This window comes from Camelus bactrianus, chromosome 17 (assembly GCF_048773025.1).
Source record: "Camelus bactrianus isolate YW-2024 breed Bactrian camel chromosome 17, ASM4877302v1, whole genome shotgun sequence".
Taxonomy (NCBI): Eukaryota; Metazoa; Chordata; class Mammalia; order Artiodactyla; family Camelidae; genus Camelus; species Camelus bactrianus.
In genome coordinates, this window is record NC_133555.1 from 3,380,111 (window position 1) to 3,393,686 (window position 13,576).

General features: G+C 55.2%; 1 protein-coding gene across 2 annotated transcripts in view; it reads left to right on the forward strand.

Annotated features, from left to right (window-relative positions):
* The window catches only part of FGD5 (FYVE, RhoGEF and PH domain containing 5), a 104,609-nt gene that overhangs the window by 72,630 nt on the left and 18,403 nt on the right, over positions 1-13,576 (forward strand). For both annotated transcript variants that reach the window (XM_074344268.1, XM_074344269.1), the window contains exons 6-12: positions 1,682-1,842; positions 2,115-2,271; positions 2,871-2,958; positions 4,622-4,672; positions 5,236-5,294; positions 11,399-11,470; positions 12,499-12,567. In XM_074344268.1, the coding sequence (XP_074200369.1) occupies positions 1,682-1,842; positions 2,115-2,271; positions 2,871-2,958; positions 4,622-4,672; positions 5,236-5,294; positions 11,399-11,470; positions 12,499-12,567 (657 nt within the window). The remainder of the gene's footprint in view (positions 1-1,681; positions 1,843-2,114; positions 2,272-2,870; positions 2,959-4,621; positions 4,673-5,235; positions 5,295-11,398; positions 11,471-12,498; positions 12,568-13,576) is intronic.

Sequence of the window (13,576 nt, forward strand, 5' to 3'; positions counted from 1 at the left end):
GGCAGAAATAAGAGTAAAGCACCACCCCCCGCAGTGGGCCGGCCACCCCCACCCAGCTGCCCTCTCGCTGTCGTCCACACTCTCTCTGCCCTCCGAGACATGCTTTCAGGAAAGGCTCTGGTAGCGCAGGTGCAGTGGGATTCGGTTTCTGATTCCGGCTCAAGCCTGTGGCCTCCACTTAAGGACACACGTGCTTTCTGCAAAGAGAACCCACTTACGAGTTCAAGACTCAGCCCCCCAGGCTGACCTTAGTGATGGGGCGGGGAGGGCCGGCCTCGGGCAGGAACTAGCTCATCCTCCGCCCCGGGACTACAGGCAGGGTGGCCGCCCTCCCCGTGTCCCCCCGCGGTTCCCGGCAGAGCAGGCCGCAGTGGGTGGCAGGAGGTCGGCTTGGGACATGATGAGGTGTTCAGGAAGTGGAGACCTTCGTAACCTCCGCATCTGCTGAGCCGTCTGGAGCACAGTGGCCTCTTTGCAGATGCGCTGGGGGCAGTGCCCTGAGGTCTCCGTCAGCCTCTGCCCCTCCCGTTCTGTCTCCCTCCCTCCATCAGTGCCCTCCCTCTGCTTTCTCATGTTTTCTTCCTTTCCCTTTCCTCCTTCCCCGCCTTCTGCCCCTGTCCCACCTCCCTGCCTCTCAGGCTCACTCCCTGTTCAGATGTGTGTGTTAAGAGAGTGAAAACTCTTAAGTCTCTAACAGTGAAACCTGTTCAGCAGTGGGATTAGCTGTCTTGCCCCGCAGTGAGCTCCCCGTCAGGGAGGCGGCTGAACAAGGCAGAGATCACCCTTCCTGAGTGTTGTCAAGGGGCCTTGGCCTCCTGGATGTGGGCCAGGCCACGGCTGGCCCGTGACTTCTGATGCGGAGCTCCCCTGATGTGCACTGCTCACTGTTCAGGGTGGTTTCAGGATCCCATGTATTTAAGATTGGGCCTCCTGCAGGTGTATTTGAAGATCAGGTACTTCTGTTGTGAGAAAGAAGTCTTAACACTCTTCATAATTTTAATACTTACTAAATTTACTTTAATTTTTAAAGCACTGAATCATGCAGAAATTTTAGAAAACAGAGGCAAGAAAGAAAAAAGTCAGTCCTAATTCCACGCCCCTGACACTGCACTGTTCACATTTTATTCCATTTCCTTTTAGCTTTTCTTTGTTCACTTTTTACACAGCTGTGTTCGGGTGGGGGCACAGCTTTGTACCCCCCTCATTTCTTGGCACTACACGCGAGTGTTTTTCCGGTCGCCGTCCTCACCATTTTCACTCGGGAGCGGGTGCCTATGATTTCTGTAGACTGTGCTGTGAAGCAGGGCGGCCCGTGAACCTCCTCAAAGACGGACAGTAGTAAAGCAAGAGCTTTATGCTCCTTCCGGGAAGGGGCTACCCAACCCCTTAGCCATCTGGCAAAAAAGTGTGCAGCCAAGTTCCCACAAGGAAGGGGAGAAATGACCATGCTTTAAACCCTGCTCTGTGCCAGGAGCTGCGTGGGGGCTCTGGCCATCGGGTACCTGTGATCAGCAGGAGCGTGCTGTCACCCTTGTTTCACAGGGTCTGAGACGCTGCTGTGAGGCCCCGTGTCCTGGTCTGTATGGAGGCCAGGCCTCCAAAGCCTCGGGGGAGCTGCCGGGAAGGGGGACCTGTGCTCAGTCCTATCGACCCGTGTGTAACTGGTCTTTCGGGGTTTCAGGATTTCCACGGAGCTGTCTTGAGGACCTTGGATGAGATGGACCAAGAGGGCAAGGACACGTTGGCCAGGGAGGAGCTGAGACGTGGCCTGAGTGAACTCCCAGCCATCTGCGACCTTCACCAGGGGATCCTGGAGGAGCTGGAGGAGAGGCTGGTGCACTGGTGAGCGGCCCCTGGACCCCCTCCACCCGCCTCCTCGCTGCTCTGGGGAATTGGAGAGAGGTGTCAGAACCCTACCCCCACGTGTCTCCTCCATTTGGCTGATGGGGAAGCCAAGACACCAGAGTGCTGGGTCGTCGGCCCAAAGTAAAACAACTGTGGGAGGTTCGGCCTGGGACCCCCACTGGGGATGCAGTGCCAGCCCCCACTGTCTAACATGGGGTGGTCACAGGCTGGTTCTCACTGTCCTGTCCCCGCCTCCCCCTTGGCTGCAGGGAGGGCCAGCAGAAGGTGGCTGACGTCTTCCTGGCCCGGGAGCAGGGGTTTGAGCACCACGCCGCTCACATCCTGCAGTTCGACAGGTACCTGAGTCTGCTCGGCGAGAGCTGCCTGCAGTCCCCCCGCCTGGCAGCTGCTGTCCAGGAGTTTGAGGTGGGTCCCTTGGTCCTCCACAAACCCACTCTAAGGATGCAGGGGTGTGGGTCAGTGCGGGGGTGCTGAATGCAGATCAGTGGGGCTTCTTAGTAGGCCTGAGGCTGGGGCCAGAGGGGCCGCCCTTGGAGGGTGGGGGTGACCCAGCAGGGGGAAGAACCTAGAACATCCCCCTTTGGGCCATCGGTGACAACTTGGTGAGCCCTAGGCGTGGCCTCAGCCATGAGGAGGGTTTTAGTGGTCATTCTCCTAGAGAAGCACAAAACAAGCTGGGGCCCCAGCCATGGGAGTGGCCAACAGAGGGCCACCAACTGCGGATCCAGTTATTGGGCAGCCAGATCAAGGACTTTCTTCTGTCACTGACACTAGATGCAAAGCGGGGGCTGGGAGAGACGTGCTGCTGAGTGTAGCACAGTCTGCGAGCCCGAAGGAATGACCTGTCACGTGCGGCCGGGCGGTGCTAACCTGGAGAGGGGGCCTGGCTTTGGAGACGGGGAGGTGCTCAGCCTGGAGGAGGTGCTGATGGGACAGTGTGGGGGGCGCCGGAGCCCTGTGGCTGGGTCTCATGGAGTTCTGTTCTGCTCGTCCCTTGGGAGCAGCGGAGTCAGCAGGGAGGCGGCCAGAATGTGAAGCACCGGATGCTGAGGGTGGTTCGGCGCCTGTTCCAGTACCAGGTCCTCCTCACAGGTGGGCTGCGCACGGGGTCGAGGCACACCGAGGTGGTGCGGGGAGGAGGGCTCCTGCCGGGGGGCGGGGCGGACCTGCGAGCTGTGCCGTCACGCCTCCTCCCACTGAGACGGGAGGGGCCGGGGAGGCGGCCGCCTGCCTGGCCAGCACCTTCCCTCTGGCTGGGCCTCGGACCCCCTGCTGCCACGTGGAAACCTGCCCAGTGGCCACCTCCTGTGTCTCCCTTCAGCCTCTCCCACCCTAACGCACAGGAACTCACAGCTTCCCTGGTTCTGCGTGTCCCCCCGTCTCAGTGGGTCTCATTCCCCCAAAGCCGTTGTTATCCCCGGAGCACTCCTGAGTCAGTGGACGTTTGCCCCCTCCGACCTGCTGGCCCTCTCTGTGGTTTTGCCACTGACCGCTTCCTGCTTCTCAAAGCCCTTTCCTCTTGGCGCTTCTGTGGTCTCCTCTCTCCCTGCCTCCCTCCGACCTCTCTGACAGCTCCCTCTCCGCCTCTACTGGCCACCTCTCCTCTCCGCGGGCCCATAAATGTCAGTGTTTCTCGGGGCTCAGTCCCAGGTCCTCTTTTCTTCTTTCTCCATGAACTCTCCCATGGGAATGTCATCCCCTCTGCTCCCTCCACCTGCCAGGACACCCTTACCTCTGTCCTGAGCATCTGCCTCCCGAGTGGGCAGAGACCCCTGGCCTAGGAGCTGATGCTTTGGTGCAGAGACAGCACCTGCACTTAAAGGCATGCACGTAACTCCTGGGAGCGGTCAGGCTGTGAGAACAGACGTTCAGGCCGGGGGCGGAGAACTGATCCGCCCGTTAATCATTCAACGTTAATTCAGCAGGTGCTCATTAGGCCTCTCCCGTTTGCTGGGCCCTGGGCTAGGTGCTGGAGCGGTAGAAGTGAAGCAAGCAGTCAAAGTCTGTGATGCTGCGGAGCTTTTGCTCAAACAAATAAGGAAATGAAAGTGTAGTATGTCCGTGATAAGAGCTCTAAAGAAAAATAAAGCAGATTAAGGACTTAGAGGAGAACCTGGCTGCTTTAGTAGACACAGCCCTCAGGGAAGACCTCTCCGAAAAGGTGCCGTTGAACAGAGATCTCAGTGAAGTGAGGGCGTGAGCGGTATGAAGAGCTGGAAGAAGAAAGCACCAGGTAGAGGGGTAGTGAGTGCAAAGGCCCTGGGGTAGGAGCGAGCTCTGCATGTTCAAGAACAAGTGAGAATGCCAACACTGCCCAGTGAAGGGTGATGTGGAGGGGCAGCGGGAGCGAGGCCAGCCCGTGTAGAGCCCTGTGGTGTGCACGTATGGAAGGTCTAACATCACGCTCTACCAGGTCGGTGGTGACGTGCCTCCTCCAGCAGACTGCGTGCCTCTTGGAGGCAGGTTTCATCTCCGCATCTGTATCCCAAAGGTGCATCGCAGTCCCAGGCACACAGCAGGCGCTCTGTCAATGTTTGTTGAATGACTGAATGACTGGCAGCGGTGGCCACGATGCTGTGGTGATCCCAGGGGCTTGGTGTGCTCATGTGTTGCTGTGATGGGGCAAACAGGAGGGGTGGGGACACCCTGTTCTTCTGGAACTTTCCTTCCATCTCTGGAGAGAAGGCTCCTGCTGTGGACAGGAGGGGCTGGCCTCCCCAGGACACACTGACTCCTGCTCTTGCTCACTCCACAGACTATTTAAACAACCTGTGCCCGGACTCGGCCGAGTACGATAACACGCAGGGTGAGTCCAACGTGACCTCAGAGCCCCTCTTCCCCGACTCCAGACTCTACCCAGGTCCCAGGCGCCCGGCACGGCCCCCTCCCCACCAGCTGGGGGTGCAGGCTTCTGAGATGACCCCTCTTCACCCCAGCCACAGAGACTCCCCGGGAAGGGCTGACATCCAGTCAGGGGAGGAGAAGGGGCGACCAGAATTTGGTGATAGGAGGTGGGGCCAGCTCTGAAGCACTCACCCCAGACTCCCGGTTTCCTCCTGGTTCTGCGTAGCTGTCCCTGCATGTGACCTGCCAGGGCTGTCCCTATTTTAACATTCCATGTAAAGCCAGGGGAGCTGAGGCACAGAGCGGTCCTGTCACGTCGAGGTCACTTAGGCAGCAATGGCTGAGCTGGGACTGGGCATGTGACCTGACCCAGCATGGGAAGGCTTGGTGCTTCCCATATACAAGGCCCTGTGACTGCAGCGGGGACATCGGGGGAGGGGCAGCCGACAGGGAAGAGGTGAGAATGGGGCAGTGAGACCGGCTCTCCCCAGAAGGCCCTGTGCTCTGCTCTGCTTCTCTCTGCAGGTGCGCTGACCCTCGTCTCCAAAGTCACAGACCGCGCCAATGACAGCATGGAGCAAGGGGTAAGTCCGGCCCTGGGCACCTTCCCTCAGGTGCGGGTCCAGGAGCCCCGCACTCTGCCCAGGGCTGCCTTGTGAGACCCCACTTCTTGGGGAGGGGGCAGTGCAGGCAACCATTTGTCTCGTGGGATCTTGCAGAGAGCCTTGGGTTCTGGCCCTGACACTTGCTGTATGACCCCAGGTCCTGTGTGTCCCTCTCTGGGTCTCCAGGTCATCATTTGAGTGATGAGAGAGGCTGCAAACTTGCACAGACACGGTTCTGATGCCCCGACTGTGGTCTGAGGCCATCTGCATCCGCACCTGGAATGTTCTTTGAACTATAGATTCCTAGGCAGGCCTTCGATCTTCCCAGTGGCACTTCTGGGGTTGGGATCCAGAGACAGGCATTTTTTACGAGCACCCCAGGTGATGTTTTGCCCACAAAAGTTTGAGAGCTGTTCATCCAGGGGAACACGGGAGCTCTAAGCACACACACAGTTCTGACAGGGAGCACCTGTCAGATATTATTGTCTCTGCTTTCGGGAGACACCAATCAGATATTATTGGGTTTCTGTCCAGGATGGCCAGCTTTGTCACACATCCTATCTCTGTTCCAGTGGTTTCCACGGTTACTCGTGTCCATGTATTTTCTGCTCCACTGAGATGTGAATGGGTTAGAGCTGTGTGTTGAGAATGATCCTGAGGCCAAGTCCTAGCTCTGTGGGAGAGAGTTCAGGGATCAGCTGGTGATGCCTTGCATGGGCAGAGACGGGAGGGACGGTGGAATGTGCGCTGAGCAGTTGCTCATCTTTGCTGTGGCAGAGGCACAGAGCGTGCTTGTAGTGAGCCATCCGCAGGCAGAGAGAGTGGAAGGGAAATCACTTCTGTGGGACACCTGCTGTGTGTCAGATCTTGTGCCGGGGGTGGAGGTGCAGACAGAAGGCGTGAATCCCAGGCCTGGAGGAAGTCACAGCTTTGTGGAGCAGCAAACATGAGGACATGAAGGACCACGATGGAGGAGAGGGAGAAAGTGCCCCAAGGTTCGGAGAAGGGAGACGTCTCTCCAGCGGGGACTGTGAGATGTGGGAAGAGATGGTGCAGGAGTACCCCCACACGGAGGGCTGTGCACCTGCAGAGAAGGCAGAGGGAGGGGAGGTGGTCCCGGAGGAGGGCCTGGCCTGGGCACAGGCCTGAGATGGCGAAGAGGGGGGATGTCAGAGTTCAGAGGGCCACCTGCAGTGGCTGGGAGATGGGAACAGCTTGGGCGTGGCTGGACCAGAGTCTAGGGAGAGAGGGTGCTGGTGGAGGGTGTGTACCACTCGGTGTGAAAATCCAGCAGGTCAGACACGCCATTGTCATTAGGCCAGTCCATGAGCTCCCTGCACTTTGTCATTTTGGCATCTTGTACGTACAGTGAGATTTCTCTCTGTGCAGCCAAAAACCAGAGGTGCTTTGGAGCCGGCGCCTCGTCACGACGCGGCAGCAGACAGCTGGGCTCTCCACACTTCCCTGTGGTGAGCGAAGCCTCTGCCTCCACAAGGAACAGCTAGGTCAGGAAGGGCCGCGTCGCCCCTCCTGCCACGAGCTCCTGCGTGCAGCGCCCTCCTGAAGCAGGAGCTGGAGTAGCCCACGGCCGCACGCCCTCCTGGCCTTGCCCAAGGGCCAGGCTGGCTGCTGCGCCAGGATGCACAGGCTGGCTCTTGTCTCCCCAGCTGCCGGTGGGTGCAGCACCAGGCCTGCTCGGGGCCTGGGGCCTCTGCCTCAGGCTTGCTGGGGCGGGGCTAGGACTCTTCCCAGATAAGCCCAACCCTGAGGCAGAGCTCAGTGGTGTGAGTATTCCTGAAGGATGCGCTGGGCTCTGTCTCTGCTCCCACCCCACTCCAGCCACTTCCCAACTCAGGCTTCCTCACCTCCCAGCCCTGCCATCCCATTCTCCATCTGGCAGCCAGAGTGATCCTGTTAAAATACGTCTACTGGTACCAGTCCCCCCGTTTGCAAAGCCTTCCATTCATCCACATGGCCTTGAGTGGAATCTGGAAAGTACTTATTGGTCGTGAGGACCAGGGAAGGCTTCCTGGAGGAGGCAACGTTCATTTGAGGTTTATGCTCACATTGAACCATTCCCACAATTCCTCACAAAAGTCATAGCTGGAGGTATGATGTCTAGGCAGAGCCAGATTCCACCATCAGACCGATTCAGAATGGGACCCACATACCACCCAACACCCAGTTTGAGGTGCCACATCCCCTCCTCCCCCCAGGCCCTGGCTACCTCCATCCTGCTTTCTGAATAGAGTTCATTTTTTAGTGTTTTAGAACACTTTTAAATTTACAGAAGAAATTAAAATAATACAGAGAATTCCCATGTATTCCACACAATTTCCAGTTACTAACATCTTACATTAGTATGGTGCAGTTGTTGCGTTAAAGGACCAATACTGACATAGTATTGTTAACTAAAGACCGCAGTTCATTCGGATTTCCTGAATTTTTGCCTGATGTTTGCTCCAGGTTCCCATCCAGGCTATCACATCACATTTAGGCGCCGCGTTTCCTTAGGCCCCTCTTGACCGGGAGTTTCTTTGATTTTGATGACCTTGACAGTTCTGAAGAAGGCTGGTCAGGTGGGGTGTAGGGTGCCCTCTGCTGGAACTTCTCCAGTGCTTTTCTCCTTGTTAGACTAGGTTTATACTTTGAGGGGAGGAAGATCACTGAAAGTACTACTTTCGTCACATCGTGTGAAGGGTACATACTAGCAACGTGATTTATGACCGTCGGTGTTGACCTTGACCACCTGGCCAAGGTCATGTTTGTCAGATTTCTCCACTGTAAGATTACCCCCCACCTGCCCTGTCCATCCTCTTTGGAGGGAAGTCAATGTGAACAGCCCTCTCCTTGAGGGCGGAGTGTCTACCTAAATTATTTGGAACTCTTCTGCAAGGGAGATTTGTCTCTTCTCCCTCATTTATTAATGTATTCAGTAATTATTAATAAATAAGTTATACCAGTAAGGACTGATGGATATCTATGTTATGTTTGGGTTATAATCCCATCTACTTAATTTTATTTCTCAAACTGTTCTAGCTTTGGCCACTGGGAGACGGACCAGTTCACCCCTGTGCCCCTTTCACATACGCCCGTTAGTGTGGGTTTGGGTGGGGATTTTTATTTTGTTTAGTTCTTTTTTGAGAACTTCCTTACCTCCTGGAACTGTAAGATGCTCCAGACTCATGTATATTTCCTGCCCCAGTCTTAGAATCAGCCATTTCTCCAAGGAGCTCTGGTTCCTTTAATTGGATGATGGTATTAGAAACCAAGATCTGGGCATCAGGTATGCTCATTGCTACTGGGGTGGCATTTCTTCTAGGTTCTTTTAGCTACAGAGCACAATATATCTATAGCTATTTCTATACATAACCATCTGCATCTGTAAGGTAAATATGAGTTCTAACTGGTATCTTCAGTTCTTATCATACCAGCCTCCTCCCCTGGCTTGTCTGTAAATTTCCACTCCAACAGGGAGAAACCTGGCTCCACCACCCAACGTCCATTTACTTAATTGATCAATCTGTCTACCTTCTTGAAAAATATTTTTCCTGGGTTTGGAAATCTGGGTTGACCAATACTTTCTTTCACTGCTTTAAAGATGCTACTCCACTGTCTTATGGCCCGCATAGTATCTGATAAGAAATCAGCTATGTTTCTGTTTCTCCTCCTTATGTGATGTGTCCCTTTTTTTCTGGCTGCCTTCCAGATCTTCTCTTTACATTTGACTTCTAGAGGTTTGACTATGATGTCTGAATACGTGTGTTTTTAGTGGGGGTGGGTGGCATTTATCCTGCTATGATTCTTAAGCCTCCTGGATCTGTGGTTTGTTGTTGTTCACCAATTTTGGAAAACTCTCTTGGATGCTCTGCTGCTGCTGTTGTTTTTGTTTTTCCCCACACTCTTCTCTTCTCTTTGTGTTTTGGTTTGGTTTATCTCAGCTTACCTATCTCCATGTTCATTCATCCTTTCCTCAGCTGTGTTCAGTTTGCTGCTAAGTCTGTCAAAGGAATTCTTCATTTCTGATACCACATTTCTTATTTTTCACATTTCCATTTGACTCTCTTGTGTAGTTTCCATCTCTGCTGAAACTCCATCTGTTCATGAATGCTGTCCACCTTTTCCACTAGCTCCTTTAACATTTTAATCATAGTGACTCTAATGTCCTTGTCTGATGGTGCCAGCATCTGTGTCACCTCACATTCTGGTTTTCTTGAATGCTTTGTCTACTGAAAATCAGTTGGGATTCTCTTTTGCCTCTTGTGTGTTTCTCGTAATGTCTGAACACCATAGCTCATGTGTAGAGGAACTGAGGGAAATGGTATCTACCCCCAGAAGTGGGCATGCCTCTTTTTTGGTCATGCCGTTCGTGTCAAGGGTGGGAGTTGCATCAGTGCAGTCAGCAGTTGAGCTGGGTTTGGGTTTCGTTGTCACCATCGTCACCTTCAGAGCCCCGCAGACTTCATGCTCCTCTAGAAGGAGGTTGCCATTACCTAATGCTATTTGTGGGGGCCTGAGGTGCCAGAGAGTTTTCCTCATATTCCTACTCCATCCTCAGCTTTTAGCAATCCCTGCACCACAGAAGGGATCTCTGTGTGTTCTTGCCCCTTCTCAGAGGTAGACTGCTGGTTCCTGTCACTCAGTCTTAAGTAGGGCCTCCGAGCCTGGCTCTGCCAGCACTCCCGTCCCTCCCCTGCAAGGCAGCCGAACTCTGCCACGCGTCTGTGGCAGGTCTTGGAATGGTTTCTGCTTTGTGTGGGTGCACGATCCTGGGCCCAAGAGGTTGGCTCTCTCAACTTGGGGTAGACAGCTGTGACTTCGGCCTTTTCCCCAGAAGCAGTGGATGGCTCTTTGCCTGGGCTCTGGGAGGGGGTGTTGCCTCGCCTTCCCCAGGGGCCGAAGGGTTTTGTAGGAGAGAGGGGCCTGGGGAAGTAGGCAGGTTTTTGTGCCAGCCCCCCAGTGACAGCCTGCATGCCTTCACCACCAAGGGAGGGGTTCTCTCTGGCCCCCAGCCTTCCTTGTAAACACCTGGCAGAAACTCCTGCAAATTCCCCTTGTGTCTGAGCTCCCTGTTATTCTAAACGGTCCCACCAGCCCACCCTGACCTTTAAGAAGCCACTAACATGTTAGCCGCTTTCTGCCCACCCTCCGGCGCATACACTCTCTCATGTGTCCGTGGAGGGGCTGGTCTGTCTGTGGGATTCAGTTCACTTGGTGGCCTTGGGAGCCCAGCTCTCCAACTGGCATAAGGAGAGCTACGATTTCGTAGGAGCTCTGGCTTTTTCTCTGTTCAGGTAGGGGCCTTGTCCTCCCGCCACTCTTCTGTCATAGGTGGAAGTGGAACAACTTTCATACATTTCTAATATGTAGGATTTTATGCCCTAAACTAGGGACGGTACAAAGGCTTTTTCAAGGCATTTTCTCTACACACGATTTTCACCTTGTTTGTTAACTTTAGATCCAACCCTGCATAAGGTTCCGGGGCACCTGCCCCATGGTTTAGGTGCTCGTTATTTGCAGTATTATGGGGCGGTGTGCCCAGGGGAGGGAGGCCTGTCCCTTCATGTATTGGGGATGCCCAGTGAGGGACTGACAAGGAGCTCCCGTGCACACTTGCTTTTCTTCAGGGAACCATTTCCTCCCCACGATGTGTTTTCTTGGTTTCCCTCCCTCAGACGTGCCCCCACCAAGGCTGCAGGCCCAGAGAGCCAGTCTGTCCACAGGCATCTGTCACCTCTGGGCTTTTGAAGTCTGGATGCTCCAGGCCTTTCAGGGGACTCAGGCTAGAGTAGGAGCAGTGGCCGGCAGACAAGCAGCAAGGCCAAGTGACCACCCCTGTGGCGTACAGAGAGCTGGTGGTGTCCGACCCCAGGCCCGGAGGGACTAGCCGACCTGGGCAGCCCACACGCTTGGCGTCCTGCAGACCGGGCTCAGTTCCCAGTCCTGCCACCGACAGGAGGTCGGACAGGGGGCGAGGCCCTCTGGGCTCCGTTTCCTTCTCTGACGAGGAAGCAGTGCCACTCCTTACAGAGGAGACAAGGGGCCCTGAGCATCTCCCCCCCACCGCCTGCTCCCACCCACAGGAAAACCTGCAGAAGCTGGTCCACATCGAGCACAGCGTTCGGGGCCAAGGGGATCTCCTCCAGCCAGGAAGGGTGAGTGCCACCCGCCAGGGGCAGGGGCAGAGGGCGGCCCGGCAGGCAGGCAGGCGGGCAAGGCCCTGATAAGCACCATTGTTCAGCTGGGCTGGCCCCAGACAGGCCGGGCTGCAGGTGCTGCACCGGGGAGGGAGGCGGCGGGGGGGTGCGGGCTCTTTTGGGCTCCCCAGGCCCCCGGCTGCCACCCCTGGGCTTTTCCACTCTCAGGGCCTTTAAAGGAGCAGTGCCACTTGAGTTCAGTGTTCCCTGGGTCCTTGTCACCTCTGAGAAGAAGAGACACCAAGTGTTCTTAGTTTAGTTCAGCATTGCTGGGAAATCAGGGGAACCATCTCTCAGGAGTCCCAACAAAGCATTTTAAAAATAACATTTTTCAAGAGACAAATTTACCCACTTTAAAGCTTCCAAATGGAAAGCATAAAACTCAGCTCAAAAATAGTCAAAAAAAATTTTATACAGTAAAAGCTGTGTTTGTTACCTATTACCGTCCATAAAGGGCAAGAAGCAGAAGAGTGAGAGATTGTGCTCGGGAGATTTTACTCAACACTGGCAGGGATCTCACTGGTCTGAGCGTCTGTAAAATCACACCTAGGGGTTTGGCCTGGGTCTTGAGCTCAGTGAATATTTATTAAACACCTGTTTCTATCCTCCAGATTAAGGGGGCTATAGTAGCAACTGTTCACAGGTTTGCATCTATTTTAGCAAACTTTCAGAGGCTCTTCTCTGACTGGACCCCTTGTGATGGCAAACCAAGGGGCGAGTCGTTCTTTGGACCGCTCTGGCTGGAACAGTGTCTAGATCTTGGTGTAATTCAGGGCGGGTGATCCTGCGAGGCCAGATACCTGTCTCCAGAGCTGCTCTTCCGAGCACAGACCACCTCTCCTATGCTGGGAATTCTCCCATCAGCCGCTCTGGAACTCTGGACAACACCATAAATTGAGTTTTCCACTCAAAGGCCTCCCGCCACCCTTCTCCAGGACAGTAGGGGGCATCAGCCTGACCCCCGAGGTCTGCTTCTCCCCCCACAGGAGTTTCTGAAGGAAGGGACGCTGATGAAAGTAACAGGGAAAAACAGACGGCCGCGGCACCTGTTTCTGGTAAGTACCTGGCCCCCGACCAGGCGCTGGGGACTGTCCAGTTCTGCGCAGTGTTCTGGGGCCGGTATTCCAGGACGTCTGGAAAGGAGGGAGGAGGACTAGCCCAGAGCCGAATCCTTAGCAGGAGGGTCATTCTGTACAGCCGAGCTTTCCAGAAAGCTGAGAGCTTGACCCTTGGAAGCCACAACCCATCCCTCATGTATTATTTGAATGATTTTGAGTGGAATGTTGCCAAATTTTAATGATCCATGTGCCTGTCTGAAATGTCCTTAAACTGGGAATGACTGTTAACTGCCTTATCCAACACGTAAGGGGAGTTGACGTGGCGAATCTCCCAGCAGGGGGGAGGCAGAGGCCCCGAGGGAACCAGGGTTTGACCCGAGCCACAGCCTTTCTCCACGGAGCACAAGGCGGGCTATGGTGTAACATTTCTGGTGGTTTACAGCCACGGCCTGGAACCGCAGGGAGTGACCAAGCCTGTGATGTAGCGACAGCCACCTCAGAGGCTGCTGAGCGGCAGGCGGCTCTTCGTGCCAGTCCTGAGACACTTTGCCATCTAAATTCTCCCGGCTCCTTCCCCGTGAGCTGTCACTTGCTGTTGCTGTCAGCCGTGGCTGCCTCCTTACACTTGGCTGGAGTGGTGTGCAAAGTGGAAGCAGGGCGGCTCTGAGCCGGTGTCCAGGGCCTGTCTGTGCGGACGTGTACTGAGCCGGCACCTCCTGCGAGCTGGGCGCTGGGAACCAAGAGACGAACATCACGTGCCCCGGCCTCCTCCCCCCGTGCCTGTTGTAAAGACCGAGTTATAAGAACAGTGTGGGCAGAATCTCAGAGCCAGGGAAGCAAAGCAGAGGATGCAGGAGCGGCAGGGAACAGAAAGCGGAGCGGCCCAGTGGCGGCTGACATTGAGTGTTTACTGGGTGCTCCGCACTGTGCTGAGTGTGTCGTGTGTTTCCTGGAGAAAATGGTACCCGAGTTAAGCCCACAAGGAAGGATAGGAGTTTGTCAGGTG